At 41.3% G+C, this 16,992-nt stretch overlaps 2 protein-coding genes across 12 annotated transcripts in view; one reads left to right on the forward strand and one right to left on the reverse strand.

The window, feature by feature from the left end:
* Nucleotides 1-319: 319 nt before the first annotated feature.
* DDX5 (DEAD-box helicase 5) lies at nucleotides 320-7,600 on the reverse strand. Of its 3 annotated transcripts, none has more exons than XM_027568364.2 (14): nucleotides 7,575-7,600; nucleotides 6,742-6,920; nucleotides 5,358-5,523; nucleotides 4,914-5,010; nucleotides 4,690-4,823; nucleotides 4,500-4,565; nucleotides 4,094-4,235; nucleotides 3,852-4,012; nucleotides 3,592-3,764; nucleotides 3,131-3,241; nucleotides 2,846-2,907; nucleotides 2,713-2,772; nucleotides 1,242-1,466; nucleotides 320-1,026 (listed from the first exon to the last, which is right to left on the reverse strand). In XM_027568364.2, the coding sequence occupies exons 2-14, from the start codon at nucleotides 6,783-6,785 to the stop codon at nucleotides 623-625; spliced, it is 1,845 nt and encodes a 614-aa protein (XP_027424165.1). In that variant the 5' UTR covers nucleotides 6,786-6,920; nucleotides 7,575-7,600; the 3' UTR covers nucleotides 320-622. The 3 variants fall into 3 exon arrangements, with proteins under 3 accessions (XP_027424165.1, XP_027424164.1, XP_027424163.1); XM_027568363.2 differs by lacking the exon at nucleotides 7,575-7,600 and adding an exon at nucleotides 7,237-7,368; XM_027568362.2 differs by lacking the exon at nucleotides 7,575-7,600 and having other exon boundaries at nucleotides 6,742-7,031.
* The window catches only part of CEP95 (centrosomal protein 95), a 37,304-nt gene continuing 27,611 nt past the window's right edge, over nucleotides 7,300-16,992 (forward strand). For 4 of the 9 annotated variants that reach the window (XM_027568354.2, XM_027568352.2, XM_027568353.2 and 1 more), the window contains exons 1-5: nucleotides 7,300-7,436; nucleotides 7,734-7,860; nucleotides 9,281-9,409; nucleotides 10,524-10,631; nucleotides 15,370-15,480. In XM_027568354.2, coding sequence (XP_027424155.2) covers nucleotides 7,842-7,860; nucleotides 9,281-9,409; nucleotides 10,524-10,631; nucleotides 15,370-15,480 — 367 coding nt within the window. In that variant the 5' untranslated portion in view covers nucleotides 7,300-7,436; nucleotides 7,734-7,841. Of the gene's footprint in view, nucleotides 7,437-7,733; nucleotides 7,861-9,280; nucleotides 9,410-10,523; nucleotides 10,632-15,369; nucleotides 15,481-16,715; nucleotides 16,878-16,992 lie in introns of those variants that run through there. The other 5 variants (XM_027568355.2, XM_027568357.2, XM_027568360.2 and 2 more) reach the window with 5 other exon arrangements.

Below are 16,992 nucleotides of genomic sequence, written 5' to 3' on the forward strand. Positions count from 1 at the left end.
TGGGGCTATACAGTTGATTATTTCCTATTTTAATCTCCCTTCACCATCCTAACCATTAGGCTTTTAAATGACTCACCTGATGAGGTACGGACAGAGAGCCTTTATGCAATTTAGCCTACAACTGTATAATCTCATTTTAATTCTTGCACTATAAATAGGTCATTCTAAGAAGGGCCTTCTGATCTCCCCACTTCCCAAACCAAAATTAGAGAAAGGAGCAATTTGAGTTTTTATGGTAAAAAAAAAAAAAAAAAAAGACCATCTAAGCAAAATTTTACATGACATTATATATGTAAAATAAAGTACAATTTCCACTTAATTCAGTCTTCAAATATTTTTTATTGGAAGGCCATGCATTGCCTTCATTTATTGTATTTCAAATCACTGTACATTTACTTTTGTGAAAACACTGCCTGCATTTTCTAGTACAAAAAAAACCTAAAAATTGTTTCAGGAATGTAGAGAAATATCCAACTTAAATAGCGAAAAAGTGCACCATAATTACTGCTGCACTGCAGTCATTTCTGCATTTCCCATGTTTCTTAAATAACTATCTTGTCTGATAACACACAATATAAAGAGCAATTATGAAAAACAGACATTTACATATACTTCTAAAGTCTTATTGAGAATATCCTGTTGGCATTGGATAACCAATCATAGGCGCAGCTGCAGTAGCAGGATATGCATATGCCTGTTGGTTCATACCATTGTGCATATTTGGAACGTTACTTCCATATTGCTGAGTGCTATCATAACCATTCTGGTAAGTCCCTGTTGGATTACCAGTCCTAAAACTGGTCTGTATACCGGCAGACACAAAATTACTTCCAAAGCTCCCATTGGTGTAATTTGCAGCACTGTAAACACCATTCTGAGTTTTTGCCCCAAAATCTCTCTTAAGCAGACTAGAGTAACCTCTGTCATAATTTTCCCTGTCTCTAAAGGTATTAAATCCACCCCTTTTGCCCGCAGAGTATCTGTCCCGGCGGTCATCCTTCATGCCTCCTCTACCCCTGGAACGACCTGTCAAGAAAAAAAAAAATTGCAAGCAGATTATTTCCATGGCACAAATCATTATGAACGCAGAAGGAATTAGGAAGCTCTATTCACTCTATGTGTGAAGTGTTTTCTCAGTTTCATATTGAAGATTTTACTCACCCGCCAATCCCATTTAAAGGATTTGTAGACAATCATGTGACCCCAAATCACCAACATTTCTTAATGAAGGTTGGTCTTACCTGAACCTCTGTCTTCGACCAACTGAAGCAACTTGGGATTAATTGCTTGATTAGCTTCACGAAGCACAGAGATAAGGTCGCTCACTTGCTTTATGTTATTAGGTGTAAAGAAAGTGTATGCTGTGCCTGTTTTGGTACTGCGAGCAGTTCTTCCAATTCGATGAATATAATCCTCTGAGGAGTTAGGGTAGTCATAATTGATGACAAATTTCACATCTTCCACATCTGTAAGGTGTTGCAGTGTGGCAAAATAGCAATGTACGGAGTTTTGCACACCACAACAGCCAGACCAAAAATAAAAAGTTAGACAATTGTATTCCCAAGAAGGTACGGGCTGCAAAAAATACAGTTAAAATGGTTATCCATTCTCTGTAGGAATACCATTGAGGTTGGAAGGGAGGAAAAAAAAAAAAGCACACACCATCTACCTGTCTCATTACCCACCCAATGATAGAGAGCCTGTCAAAAGGACGTGTATTCTCTAACATATTCCCAAACCAGCCAAGTCCCCTTACAGATCATCAAGTGACATCTGAATGCTTCTGCGCAGTAGGGCCACTTAAAGGTTCACAGCAACCTCTTCATGTGCTCATTTTGAGGACCTTTAAACAAAAATGTACATGGTCCTTTGCATTACACACTCATCAGAAGTTCAAAATTCTGGCCACACTGCTTGTCTTGCCAAGACCTTACAACCGCAGCTGCAAGAAAAACATACCTGTCCCCCAAAAGTTGTTTTTATGCACTGTGTCTCGTCTAGGCAAGCGCTTCCAAGAAGCCAGGATTCACTTGAGAATGTGTCTCTCTCTGGCAGGTCTCGACATGACGACTACTGTGTAGGTGAGGGAGGAACTTTCAAAGCACTGCTTTCTTTTCCCACTGACTAAGTGTGAGAAGTTGCTCCTGATCTAGATCTCATGTGCCAGTACTCACCAATTTGTAAAAGGCTTAGTACCTTTTAAAGCTGCTCTCTCCATTTCAAACTTGAACAAAAATTTCATTGAACATTGAAGTTTGGAAATATTTCTTCAACATTTCAGCAAACTCACTGAAACTCAAAGACCCACAGATCACAGTAAACAGTTTGAAACAATGCTGTACCATGGCAGTCATGCAAAGCATGGGACAGAAGAAATACCACGGCAGTGAACTGTGAGGATAACTTCCATTTTTTTCCCCCGGAGAGAACAGTTTACGGGGCAGAGGTGGTATGTTCTGCCTTTTGAAGATTACTGGCACACTTTCAGCTTTTCACCTCTCTAATCGACTGGAAGCAGCCAGCCGATCACTAGTCCTCCATCCCCCTCGAGTCCTCCGATTGTCATGCCTAGGCCTTGCCACAAAGACTGCACCTTTATATGAAAAAAACTTAGAAAAAATGCAGAGGTTAAAGAAAGCAATAAACTTTCTTTAAAAAAGTTATATGGAGATCTTCTGGGAAACCAAGCCATGAATTCGAGTTTTTACTAACCTAGCCCTCTGGAGGCCACATCTGTAGCAATCAGAATAGGAGCTTTTCCATGTTTGAATTCTGTGAAAAAGAAAGGATCATCAATAATCTGCGAATTCCAGGTTTTGAAAAAAAAAATTTTCATTTAACTAACCATTTAGAACCCAGTCACGCTCCTGTTGACTCTTGTCACCATGGATACCCATGGCGGGCCACCTACATTAAAGAAAAACCGTTATCAGTAGACTCACATTTGAAACATGAAAGGTTTTACTCTACTACCTATCTAGTCACCAATTCCTTTGATTTCACCTAAACAAGTTTTATTTACATCAAATAATGGTCATCCATAACATTTATATCATTACTCTTGATCGGTTTGCCCCTCCCCCTAACCTCAGCTCTCATACACCTGCTTCAATGGAAGAAGCCCACATACCCGTCTCTCCTCATTTTTCTAGTAAGCTCATCACATCTTCTTTTGGTTTCGACAAAAACAATGGTTTTATTCTCCTTCTCACTCATTATCTCTTCCATTAGACGAATAAGTCTTGGGGAAAAAAAATTGTGAATTTTAAAAAGTAGTCCATGGTTATGGCCACGCATTTAAGGTCACTGAAGCACTACCTTCAGTTACACAGCTACAAGTAAAAACACCTGCATGAACACTTATCAAGCAACTGCCCTTGGTCCTTAAGCCACAAAGCGTGTTCTTTCACCTGAAGGAATGCTATATAGCGATAACCAATTATGTAAATGATGGAAAACATTTTTCAGGAAGACAAATTTAAATGAACACATTCAGGTTCCACCCAATAAAGTCACTTTTAAGATAACCTATGAAAGGGTTAATCCAAAGTTTATCTGGCAAAATCTTTATAACTTCTATAGGAAACTTACTTTTCATCCTTTTCTACATCATGACATACATCCACAATCTGAAGAATGTTGTGGTTTGCACTCAGTTCTAGTGCACCAATGTTTATATGTATGTAGTCTTTCAGGAAATCTTCAGCAAGCTGTCTTACTTCTTTTGGCCAAGTTGCACTCCACATTAGGGTTTGCCTATCAGGCTAAAGAATTTTGGATTAAAAACATTGTATTTTCAAGAATAAATTGAGAGCTAAGTTTGAAAATAAAACATTTTTAAAGGCACTTACTCTTATCTGATCCACAATCTTCCTTATTTGGGGTTCAAAGCCCATATCGAGCATTCTATCTGCTTCATCAAGGACAAGGTAAGTAGTTCTTCTCAGATTGGTTTTCCCGCACTCTAAAAAGTCAATCAGTCTTCCAGGTGTTGCAATACAGATTTCCACACCTTCAATTAAACACACAGATGTAACTATGACATCTAGAACTTCCAGCACCAACAGTGACAAATACAATTTTTGTTACATGCCTCTCTCCAAATCACGAATCTGTGGTCCCTTAGGAGCACCACCATAGATGCAAGTGGACTTCAATCGACATGCTCTGCAGTATTCAGCAGCTACTTGCTGTACCTGTTGGGCCAGTTCCCGAGTTGGTGCCAGCACCAAGCACTAAAGAACAAAAAGTGGAACAGGTTTTAGCAAACTCCTGGATCCTAGTTTTAAACTAACTGATTGGCATTAAATGGGCAGGTCACTGGTTTTGCTGTCCAATACTCAAATATAATCAAGGCAGCTCTGTCAGCAGCTAAATTAACATGATACAAGTAACGTCTCTACATAAGACCCCAAGGATTATTTTTTGCTATGTGTTCTACAAATCGCTGCGTTGTACTCCTAAGCAAAAATTAAGAAAAAATACAGATATATACTTACAATAGGCCCATCACCTCTCTCTAGGAATGGCTGATGATTGATGTGGACGATAGCAGGCAGCAAATACTGTTTGTGGTGGGGGAACAAACAACAGGAGTTAAATTAAAAGGCTTCTGATTTCTTTATATTCCTAACCCATTTTCTCTAGCACATGACCACAGATTTAAAACTCAAAGTCTCCCACACTTACAGACAATGTTTTCCCGGATCCAGTCTGTGCTACTCCAACCATATCCAATCCACTTAGAGCAACGGGCCATCCCTGAGCTTGAATAGCAGTGGGTTCAGTAAAATTCTGTCTTGCAATCACATCCATGACATTTGCTGTAATTAGTAATAATTCAGTAAAATGTAAAATTTAGTAAAGCCAAGAAAAAAAAATAATAAAAAGGGAGGTTCAAAACTAGCACTTACCAGGGAAGTTTGCTTCATAAAAATTCAGAACTGGCTTTGGGCAGTTGTGACCTCTAACCGTAATTTCCTTACTCCTTCTGTATGTCTCCACCTCTTGCTATAAAACAAATTGTAATAATCTACTAAGTACCATGACAACCTTCACTAATACGCAGCCAGCAAGCCCCTAAACTTATGAACTATTATTTAAACTTTAATGGGACCATTTAAAACCTATATACACATATGGAAAACCTACACAGTAAAAGATGCGATTGCAGTTATGTTTAACCACTCTGCAGAAAAATTTGAAGACACCTGTTTCCAAAGTACCACCTCTTAACTGAGAAAGTGCGAAGTTCCCTAAATTTGGTCATTTCCACGAGGTCTCTGTTCATATTTTTACTTACTAGATAGAAACCATTATCGAATTACAGCCCAATGAAGCTATGTGAAATTACTCACTGCTGTGCGCCTAGCCAAATCAGGGTGTTCTTGATAAAAATTCTTCTCAAATTTGGGCAGCTCATCAAGATTCCACTTCTTTTTGACTAGTTTCTCCCCAGGGTTTCCAAACTTCTTTCCAGATAAGGGCCCTGCCCTACTTCCCCCAAATCGAGGAGCACCAAACCTGCAATTAAAGCAAAAAAGTTGTTACTCATATTTTCAAACGTCTACAGAGAAATTTATATACAAACTCATTCTCCCTTGGCATACACTTCACGTAAACAAGAGACTTTTCGAGGTTTAAGGCTTAGCACTTAGCACCGGTCATGCTCTCAAAAGCCACAATTAGCACCTCTCTCACTTCCCGTTGTCCCAAATACACACTACTGAAGCCAAGTCAACAGCCCGGGATTTACCGGGTCGGAAACTGGCTGCCCGAACGCCTGAAGTTCAAATTACAAGGATAGACAACAGCTTGTAGCTCCTAGTCTTTCCCTTGAACTTAGGAATTAAATGTCTGGGAAAAAGACAATACAAGGGAGGTGCTTAACAACGTTATTTATCAACAGTTAAAACCAAAGCAGCTTTGGTTTTAAGGGAATAATGGGACAGCAACAGCAACGAGAACAAAACAAGGACGCTGGTCTCAGAGACACTTATGCAAGCCTATCGAATGGGGGGATCCCGCGGAAGGACTCCCGATCGAGATAGCAAAATTATATAACGCAAAGAAAAAGAGGAGGAGGAGCTGGCAACTACCGGGGGAGGAGTCCCGGACCGGGCGGCGTTCCCGCTGGGGCGGCGCTTCCCCCTTTGTCTCGCATTTCTCTCTGCGCCACATTTTCTCGACGCTGCCATTTTGAGCTCCTCCGCCGGGCGGGGTAACAAAGGCGCCGCCGCCATGTCCGACGCCGGCATTTTGTACCCGCGACTCAGCCACATGGCTGATTCCCGCGGTGCCAGCCACCCTCCTGCCCCCGCCGCATCAATGGCTTCGGAGGCGACCCCCTCGGCTATCACAGAACTCCTGGGGCCCCTAAAACACCTCCCGAGAAGATGCACCTAACAGCGCTGACTTCGTTCTCCTCGAAACGTCGCGCTTTTCTCCCATCGAAATACGCTCTCCCGGGTTCTCCCAACAGCTGCTCTATCGTCGGGGGGGGGGGGCGGCTTCGACGCCCCCTCCCCCCACCCCCGCCAACAAAAGGCGAGGTTGAGGACCGTTAACAGGAAAACATCCCTCAGTCAGTTTTGGACAAATATCAAAATGGCGCAAACCTTCGATTGATAAAACCTAATAATAGGCTAAAAAAGCCAAGTTCCCGCCGCCCCCGCCCGCCGCCACCTTCATCGGCCTCCCATCCCCCACTGCCGGGCCTGACAAGTCCGTTCCCCCACTCACCCTCGATCCCGGCCGCGGTCTCGGTCACTCGAATAACCCGACATGGCGTCAATGGTTGCGGTTGGCGGGGAACGAAGTGGAGAGAATCGGGTGCGACGAGTCGCTGCAGGTGGCTTTGGCTATGGCAAAGCCTTGCGGGGGCGGCAGCGGCGGAGGGGCGGCGGTGACAGGAGCCGGAGCTGCTCAACAAGAGACCGGTGGAAATGAATGAGGTACCGGCCGTGTCCCGGCAGCCGGTTTTATAGCCTGGACCGCCTCCTCCGCCGCAGAGACTGCTGGGAGCCGCTCTATGACCTAATCACCCCGCCCCTGCGCAGAGGCCGCAACGCCCGCCGGCGTTCCGGGATCCGCCATGTTCTCGCCCCACCCCCACCCCCACCCCCACCCCCCTCCCCCTCCCTCTCCCTCTCCCTCTCCCTCAGAGTCGCCTGTTTGGGGGCCCTTTCATGGCTGGGCCCACCTACACTGAGATTATCTCAGCCTACACTCCTTCACCTTTTTCTCGTCTTTCCACACCTCAAGGAAGCCACCCCGCCCTTTTTCAGTTCCAGCCCAGCCGACAAAATGGCCAGCACAGGCCTACCCACTCAGCCCACTTGGAGATGTTTACGTCTCCAAAGAGCCTTCACGCCCCCAACCAACTGAGACAGGAAGGCGGAGCCTGACATTGTCACGTGGCTGCTCCCGCCCCTCCGGTAAGCGGACCGCACTACTTCTCCACTTGGCGTCGGCGGAGGAATACGAAACGAAAGAGCTCACCGGAAGTACCGTACTAATGCCCCCGGGAGACCGGCCTGGGCTGCTGGGTGACCCGGCTTGTCAAGCCCACCCACCTGAGAATTCCTTAGCGGGATCTTGCCCGCGAAGAATGGTATCCAGAGCCCACAAACCGCCGCCTCAGCGCGTGCAGCGAAAGGAAGTGCTCTTGTGATGGCCAATCAGCAGCGAGAAGCCGTTTTAACGTCCCTCCCTCTTTTACCCCTGCCCTTTAGTTTCGTTCTCCCCCCAACCTTGGCGGTGCGTCTGCGCTGTGCGGCCCTTCCAGGACGCCGTCCACCGCGCGCCCAGCTGGGAGTCCGGCGGCGACCTGCCTCCGTGACATGGCGGGCTCAGAGGCTGGTGAGTCTCGGCTCGGAGCCCCGGTGTGTGTGAACTGAAGCCGTTTAAGTCCCCGAACTCCCCTTTTATCTTGAGTCCTCTGGATGCACTCCTTAGGTCTGGGCTGTCCGCAGGGCTGGTGACAGACACCCCCTCGTAGTGGGCGGTTTCTGTGGGTTTCTTAGCCCCGCTCTCGGTCGGCTTAGAGGCCATCGAGCGCGATTTTGGGGTGTGGAGAGAAGGATCCCGTGGCGAGTCCCGCAGCACGTCTGCAAGTTGGCTGCAAAAAGGGCAGTCAGAAAGCGTCTTCCCGGGACTTGTATTTCTGTGGGGAATGCGGCCCCTGTCAGCGTGTTCTCTGGTTCTTGAACTGTGGGGACTGAGGCCGTACCTGCATGTGCATTGAACTTTTGGGGGAACGGCACTCTTAAGATTTGCTGATGCTCCTGGATATTCTCCTCATTGCCCTCTGGAGTTACCGGCTTTGTCTAGCAACCGCTTTTGCAAAGCGAGTGGGTTGGGTTGTCTGGGACGCTTTCATCCCTTTCCTCAGGACAGCGTTCAGACTGCTTGTCGTGGTTTGGTCAGCTGTGAGAAGTGGGCGTGGGGAGAGGGAGATAACGTGCCTTGAACACACAGACATCGTTATTCCTAGAACATACTGAATATGTCGAACACAAAAGGACTTTCTCATTAATCGCCAGTTATATCAGGGATCAAATAGGTCAGGCTTTCTAAATTACCTTTGTTTGAGAAAGTCTTGAAATAACCTTGCTAATTCCTACCGTATCTGTGGGTGGGGTGCGGTGGTACACAGGAAACTTCAACTGTGTTGGTAACGTGCTAGTTCTGAATTTAGGGACGTTTTTGTGTGTTTTCTATGTTTTATTTCTTATTCATTAAATGTAATTTTCTAAAAAACTAACATGTTGTAGTGTTGGGTGTCATTATTTCAGTTTTTAACAGCCTAAGTTAATCACCACCTATTTGGGCACCAGAGAAATTCTGACTTGCACAAGATAATTGTGTAAAAACATGACTAATACCATTGGGAATTTGAAGCAGCTTCTATTAATTGGTTTCTGGTAACCTCAGACTATCGTTAACAAACTCGTTTATGATATATATTCCCGTTTACTTGTGTGTTTTAAATAAAAACATTAGGTATGGCTGGTAAAATAAGAACAGGGGTAAAATAACTTAAGATTTTAGGTTGCAATAGTAAAAGTTAGATTTGCATCATAGTTTTGACTACATTAAAATTCTAGCACTCTGGACGTCATCCCAAGAAATTAAATATTTTCAAAATTCGTGCCTCAGAGGATCTTTGAACTTCTACAGTAATCAAATATTTTATCTTCTACATCATTCAATGTCTGTCTTCATGGGGGTTGACTTTTTCTAGTGCTATTTAAGGCTGATCTTTTTCCATTCCTGACAGAGTGGATAACCGTTGCCAATAACCTTCTTTTGAAATGTCACATACACCTGAGGATACGAGAACTAGAAGATTGTGATGCTAATGTTTTTATTGCTCTTTACCAATCCATTTTGGGAGAAAAGGTACCAGGTAAGGGTACTAAAAAGTGGGAGTAATAGTGACTATATCTTAGGCCAGGAGTTTTGAGAGCCTTCAGTTAGATCCTGTGAGATTTATAAAATCTTGACTTTTTTCTTTTATATCTTATTTCTTTCCAACTTGCATTCATTACCTTAATGAGACCCACACATAGTAACACCCTTGGTCAAATCAGTTCAAGTGGTCTTGGTCATTTCTGTTTAATTATGCCTAATACCTCATGAAAGTTACACCTTTTCTGTAAATCTATCTTCAAAGGTTCTAAAATTGAGTAGAACTTGGAAACTTGTTGGGTCTTGTTACTTAACCAGTATTACAGATACGAGTTGATGTTTGTCCTGCGTCCCTGGTTAAGTATCTCAGAGTCCTTATCCATAGATTCCTCTGCTGTTTCTGTGTAGCTTACAACCATCAAGTACTAAAACTGTGTGTAGTCTCTGTTCCGTTCCCACTGTTACCTTGACTTAGTGCCTTCATCACTTGGAATAACGGAGATGGCCTCCAGCTGGTATCTTTGATGCTAGTCTTAACCTTTTGAGTGCAGAGGCATAGAGTTACCTGGTCAGTCTTTTAAAATACTTTTTTCATACTTCTCCAAAACATTCACCTTCCTCAGTGCTAGAGGAGAAATTCCACGTATAAGTTGATGTTAATATCTCTCCTCAGTCTGGTCTATACTGACCTTTTAAATCATTATGCCAGTAATTTCTACTAGGGTGCTTTAACAAGACTTACAAGAACTCTCCTTTCGTACCTGTTGTGGGTTTTTTCTCTCATGGAAAGCAGCCCACGATTATGGGTTAAAGTCTCACTTCACGTATTGTTTCCCTTATTAGAGTATTAGCATCTCCTTGAATTTATCTTAATCTTTCTGTAGTATGGTGCTTATTGTAGAGCATGTTTACATATATGTTAACTGACTAAGTCAACTAATAAAGGTGCTATATAGAAATCAGGCTCTGTTAGCTTTATCTGTACTTTATAAAAGCCTCTTCTCTTTGGGTGGAGCTTGCTTTTGTAGCCGTTAACTTCACTTAGAAGCCTGGTCAGAGACCATGACAACCTGGACCCTCAGATGAAAAATTATGTGGCTTTTTTCCCACAGACCTCATAGCTATTCCCAGGAGTCAAGAGGATGAAGCTCATAATGTACAAGCAGTAATTGATTCACTGGCCTTGGATTACCTGCAAGTCAGCTTGTCTCACATAACAGGTTGGTGTATACTTAACCACCAAATAATTTTGCATTTTACTAAAATGATTTATTAGGTAGAACCGTATACATTGTTTAGTTAACCAAATGAGTAAGCTTATGAAGTAGACCAAACGACAACACTGAGCCAAGACAATTGACTGGTAGAATTAAGGCACCCATCCTTGGGAGGTTTTTTAGGAGAGTCAAACACTGAGTTTGTGATGGACCTGGATCTGAGATGTAAGTATCCTGGTCATTTGAAGTATGTTTTTCATTCTTTTTTTTTATTTTTTTTGTTATAGATATATTTTTTTAAGATTTTATTTGACAGAGAGAGACACAGCGAGAGAGGGAACACAAGTTGGGGAGTGGGAGAGGGAGAAGCAGGTTCTCTGCTGAGCAGGGAGCCTGATGCAGGGCTCAATCCCAGGACCCTGGGACCATGACCTGAGCCGAAGGCAAATGCTTAATGACTGAGCCACCCAGGCGCCCTGTTTTGTTATTTTTTTAAGGGGCTTGAATTCATGACCTTGAGATCAAGACCTGAGCTGAGATTGAGAGTTGGATGCTCAACCAACTGAGCCACCCAGGTGCCCTGTTATTTAGTTATTTTAAAGCTAACATGCTGCTTGTTTGTAGTAGGTAAAAATTAGCAACATCTAAATGTCCACTAAATAGGAACAGGTTAAATAAGTTAACGATTGCTCCATACACAGAATTACTCTGCCAATGTAAAAGATTTTTGATGATCCTCATTATGTAAAATGTTCCATATTAGTGCAACAGTCTCCAGTGTATATAGTGTCAGAAAAATGTGCACTTGATAATAATGTGCAGAGTGTGGTGCTACTGTAGAAAACAAAGGTGAGAGTAAATATGCAGTTGATTGCTCGCAGAAGGACTCTTTCAAAGCATGTGCAAGAAACCTGTAATACTGATTGCTTCCAGTAAGAGGAACTTCAGGGCTACAGGATGAGGGTGGGCTGAGATTTCATTATATACCTTTTGCACTTTTGAATTTTACTTTTTATTTTATTTGTGAGAGAGACAAAGAATGTGTATGTGCAAATGAGAGGGAGGGGCAGAGGGAGAATCTTTTTTTTTAATTTTTTTATTGTTATGTTAATCACCATACATTACATCATTAGTTTTGGATGTAGTGTTCCATGATTCATTGTTTGTGCATAACACCCAGTGCTCCACGCAGAACGTGCCCTCTTTAATACCCATCACCAGGCTAGCCCATCCTCCCACCCCCCTCCCCTCTTAGAACCCTCAGTTTGTTTTTCAGAGTCCATCATCTCTCATGGTTCGTCTCCCCCTCTGATTTCCCCCCCTTCATTCTTCCCCTCCTGCTATCTTCTTTTTTTTTTTTTTAACATATATTGCATTATTTGTTTCAGAGGTACAGATCTGTGATTCAACAGTCTTGCACAATTCACAGCACTCGCCATAGCACATACCCTCTCCAGTGTCTATCGCCCAGCCACCCCATCCCTCCCACACCCCCACCACTCCAGCAACCCTCAGTTTGTTTCCTGAGATTAAGAATTCCTCATATCGGTGAGGTCATATGATACATGTCTTTCTCTGATTGACTTATTTCACTCAGCATAACACCCTCCAGTTCTATCCACGTCGTTGCAAATGGCAAGATGTCATTCCTTTGGATGGCTGCATAATATTCCATTGTGTATATATACCACATCTTTATCCATTCATCTGTCGATGGACATCTTAGCTCTTTCCACAGTTTGGCTATTGTGGACATTGCTGCTATAAACATTGGGGTGCACGTACCCCTTCGGATCCCTACATTTGTATCTTTGTGGTAAATACCCAGTACTGCAATTGCTGGATCGTATGGTAGCTCTATTTTCAACTGTTTGAGGAACCTCCATACTGTTTTCCAGAGTGGTTGCAGGAGAGAGATTCTTAAGCACGCTCCACGCCCAGTGTGGAGCCTTACATGGGGCTTGATCTCAAAACCTGAGATCACGACCTGAGCCAAAATCAAGAGTCGGATGCTTAACTGAGCCACCCAGGCACCCTGCACTTTTTGAATTTTAAACCCCGTTAATATATTGTGTATTCAAATAAATAAAAAAAATTGTGAACCTTTTTCCAGGATAAAGTATATCATGCTTATATTCTGAAGCCAGACTTACCAAATATATTTATAAATCCCTATATTTTACATAGTAAGAAAATGAGGATTATTCAAGTAAATTATTTCTTTTTTTTTAAAAATTTTATTTATTTATTTGAGAGAGAGAGAATGAGAGAGATAGAGAGCATGAGAGGGAAGAGGGTCAGAGGGAGAAGCAGACTCCCTGCTGAGCAGGGAGCCCGATGTGGGACTCGATCCCGGGACTCCAGGATCATGACCTGAGCCGAAGGCAGTCGCTTAAGCAACTGAGCCACCCAGGCGCCCTCAAGTAAATTATTTCAAGCTAAGGAAGAGAGGGAATCTGTGGGTTTTTGTTTTTTTTTTTTAAAGATTTTATTTATTTATTTGATAGAGACATAGTGAGAAAGGGAACACAAGCAAGGGGAGTGGGAAAGGGAGAAGCAGGCCTCCCACTGAGCAGGGAGCCCAATGCGGGGCTCGATCCCAGGACCCCGGGATCATGACCCGAGCCGAAGGCAGACGCTTAACGACTGAGCCACCCAGGCGCCCCAGTGGGTTTGATGAATCACTAAGAGAAGGCTTACACTATTGGTTTGTTCTTTGACAGTTAAGAGAGATAAATGTTAATCAGCATAGGTCATTTACATCTCTCAATTTAATATTGATGACAAACTTTTAGGAAGATACTCTAATTTTTGAGTTCAGTTCTAGGTGAGTAAATGTAAATTTGTTTGGAGATAATTCATTTTGAAGGGTAATCCAAGGATTTTCTTGTTCTTTTGCAATTTTGAATTGCTTTATCACTTGAACAGGGCAATTTCTGGTATTTGTGCTTTTAAAACCTACTATAGCAAGGTTGTATCTGCATATATAACTTTTGAACGCAGAGCTGCTCCTGACAGCACACACCCACCCCATGAAAAGTTGCAAAACTGTTCACCTCTTGTGGTATACTGTACAGCATCTTTTTACTCCATGTGTTCTGTTTAAAGCAATATCTCCTATACCACAAAGCACTTCACTCTGACATGCCATCTTAGTTGCTGGGTTGGCAGAGGATGCTCCCCCATCCTGGCAACTGAGAATTTCTGAGTATGCCCTTGGGGTATACTTGTGTATCTTAAGTCAGAAAAACATAAGGCTTAAGAATAATATTTGCTTTAAACAAAAAAATTGTCAAATGTTGTCCATCTGTAGTAGTAGTAGTGTTGAACATCACATTTCTGGTTTAGGTTTGTTTTGCGTCATGAATGAACTTTTGAATGGCTAGATTCTCTCAAATATCAAATTTCCATTTTGCCTCTCCCTTACTGGTTTGAACTTATGAGAATTGCTTGCATGATCTCCTGAAGGACAACCTAAGTGTCTTGAGTTAAATTCCGTCCATACCTGATGTTGAGTAGAGTCCATTTTAGGTGACACTAAGCATGCCAAGTTTCCATGCTTTTACCAACCCATTTCTTGTCAATATTTCAATTTAGCATTTATTAAAAATTTATTATGGGCCAGGTATTGTGCTAGGGATTGTTTAAAGATTAACTTCTGGGTGTAAAGTGGATGCGGTGGGAGATTGGACTAGAGAAGTTGGGGGTGAGGTGAAATTAAAAAGGGTTTTATATGCATGGACAGTTTTTTTAAGAAAATTTATTATTGAAGTATAGTTGACACAAAGTTATATTGGTTTCAGGTATACAACATAGTGATCCAACAGTTCTGTATATTACACAGTACTCACTGTGATTAGTTAACCATCTGTCACCATACAATGCTAATTACAATATTGACGTTATTCCCTATGCCTTACTTTTTATCTCTGTGACTTGTTTTATAACGAAGTTAATACAAACTGTATACAAAGTTATACAAATTGGAAGTTTGTATGCATAGGCAATTTTTAATTAAGAAGATGACATGATGCATACGAAATGAACAGAAGTTAAATAGAAAAAATGAGAGATTCCTGATGAAAGTATCCCAACAGATTTGTTTTGTTTTTATATTACTCTGCTGCTCTTATCTTCAGAACAAACCACCATCTAGAAGTAGGATCTCACAATCTGAAACTGTTCTCTCATGCCATTTTTTTTCACCAGCCTAATAAAGTTCTCCTTAGATGCTTTATATTTTGGTATAAATATTACTAGGGAATGTTTTCTTAAGTTCACTTACTTTGTTTTTTGATAAAGGAAGGAATATGCCAGTTAATTATCAAACATATTCAAGGCTGCTGCTTTTGTTTCTTCAAATATAATTAGGCATCAGAAAATTCATGTTTTGGGACGCCCGGGTGGCTCAGTTGGTTAAGCGGCTGCCTTCAGCTCAGGTCATGATCTCAGGGTCCTGGGATTGAGCCCTGCATCAGGCTCCCTGCTCAGCAGGGAGTCTGCTCCTCCCTCTGCCCCTCACCCTGCTTTTGTGCTTGCTCTCACGCCCTCAAGTAAATAAATAAAATCTTTAAAAAAAAAAAAGAAAATTCATATTTTTAATATTTATATTACTGTTTTTCCTGAGTTAGTTTATAATTCTTTTATCTAGAACAGTGCATGGTGGTTTATTCCTTTCAAAATTATGAGGCTTTCAATTTCTTGGTTAATATTTTTAATTAGCTCTTTATCCTGTGTTTAGGAGAAAATATAGTGAAAGGAGATAAAGAATCTATTAAGAATCTGCTAGAAATATTTGATGGGTTGCTGGAGTATCTTACAGAACACATCAGTGAGACATCTCATGAGAAAAGTAAGTTTAAAAATAGAAATTTGATTTGGTTTATATTCTACATCCTGTCCCTTTTTGCCTTTTTTCTTTTTGCCTGTTTTTCTTCACAGGAATTGGAATCACTAATGCGTATACCTGGTAAAGTTAATCATAAATCTCAATTCTTAAACTGTTCTAAGTGGTTGAGAAAAATTATCCTAGACTGTCACCATGTCCTTTGTCAACTTGGCTATTGCTTATAACTTTAAGGCTAATCTGTAATGGCTAAATTCTGGCTAAAATTGCCTGTTGTCTTCTTATTGCATGAAATTACTGACTATAATTTTCTCTGTCAGAACTGCTATTTTAGTTACCAATTTGGATATCGCTAAAGCATTAGCAGGAAAAATTGGTGTGTTTTTTGTCTTCAAACTACAGGTTTGTGACAGCCTGAACATTTTATTTTAGTCTTCAGTAACTCAGTTTCCCAAATTGTAACAATTTATTGTGTGAAATTTTTATTTTATGGTTTTTAATGATAATTATAAAGATTAATATTGCCATATTATTTTCCAAAAGGCTTATGGTTATTTAAAGTGGATCAGCAGTATATAAGAGCTATTTATAATTTTTGGCTCAATTTATCTCATTTCTAAGAATTTATCCTAAGGAAGTAATATAAAAGAAAGGGGCTTAAAGGTCTTTATTGCAATGTAATTGAAAAGAAAGAAAAAAAGCCTGTGTGTCTTAACAGTTTGAGATTGGTTGATTAAATAATGCTGTGTCATGATTGGAGTAATATATGACCCATGTAAGAATGGTTTTACTATTTTAAAGTTACCCAACAAGTTTTTAGCAGTAGTAGCAATCAACATAAATTCTAATATGAATGAAGACAAAAGTATGGGTAGGCTTATCATTCTTCTCACACCGTTGATGGTGAGACCTGTGCTGTGATTATAACATTTGAAATTAACCTTAAACTCTTAATGATAGTTTTCTACCTTTTATCATCATTGTTGAAAAGATTTAAAATCATGTAGGAAGGAAAAATTGCCACACAAGGTATTTCTTATTTCAAAAACTTTGAGTGTTCTGAGTGTGGAGTATTTTGAGTGTTTAATGTATGTTAAATATGTACCAGCCCAAGTACTCTGGGAGGATTCAGAATTGCATGCCATGTTTATTGCTCTCAAAGAAACCTATACTCAAGTCAGGAAGACAACCATAAATACATAGAATAGTTCCCCCCAGATGTGCAGTTTTACTTTCCACAGTTTCATTTTACTTGCAGTCAACCTCTGTCCAGAAGCAGATGATCCTCCTGACATACTGTCAGAAGGTCATAATAGCCTAATGCTGTATTGCAGTGCCTATGTCATTCACTCACTTCATCTCATCACGTAGGTATTTTATCATCCCACATCATCACAAGAAGAGTGAGTACAATACAATAAGATATTTTGACAGAGAGAACACATTTCTGTAACTATTGTTGTATATTGTAATTGCTCTATTTTTTTATTAGCTATTGTTTATCTTAATGTGCCTAAT

Source organism: Zalophus californianus, chromosome 16 (genome assembly GCF_009762305.2).
Source record: "Zalophus californianus isolate mZalCal1 chromosome 16, mZalCal1.pri.v2, whole genome shotgun sequence".
In the NCBI taxonomy this organism is placed as follows: Eukaryota; Metazoa; Chordata; class Mammalia; order Carnivora; family Otariidae; genus Zalophus; species Zalophus californianus.

Coding starts and splice junctions, on each gene's coding strand:
- DDX5 (XM_027568364.2), bottom strand. CDS start 6,785: ATGTCGGGTTATTCGAGTGACCGAGACCGCGGCCGGGATCGAGG. Junction 5,524..6,741: donor GACCGCGGCCGGGATCGAGG/GTGAGTGGGGGA, acceptor CTTTAATTGCAG/GTTTGGTGCTCCTCGATTTG. Junction 4,824..4,913: donor TTATGAAGCAAACTTCCCTG/GTAAGTGCTAGT, acceptor TACTAATTACAG/CAAATGTCATGGATGTGATT.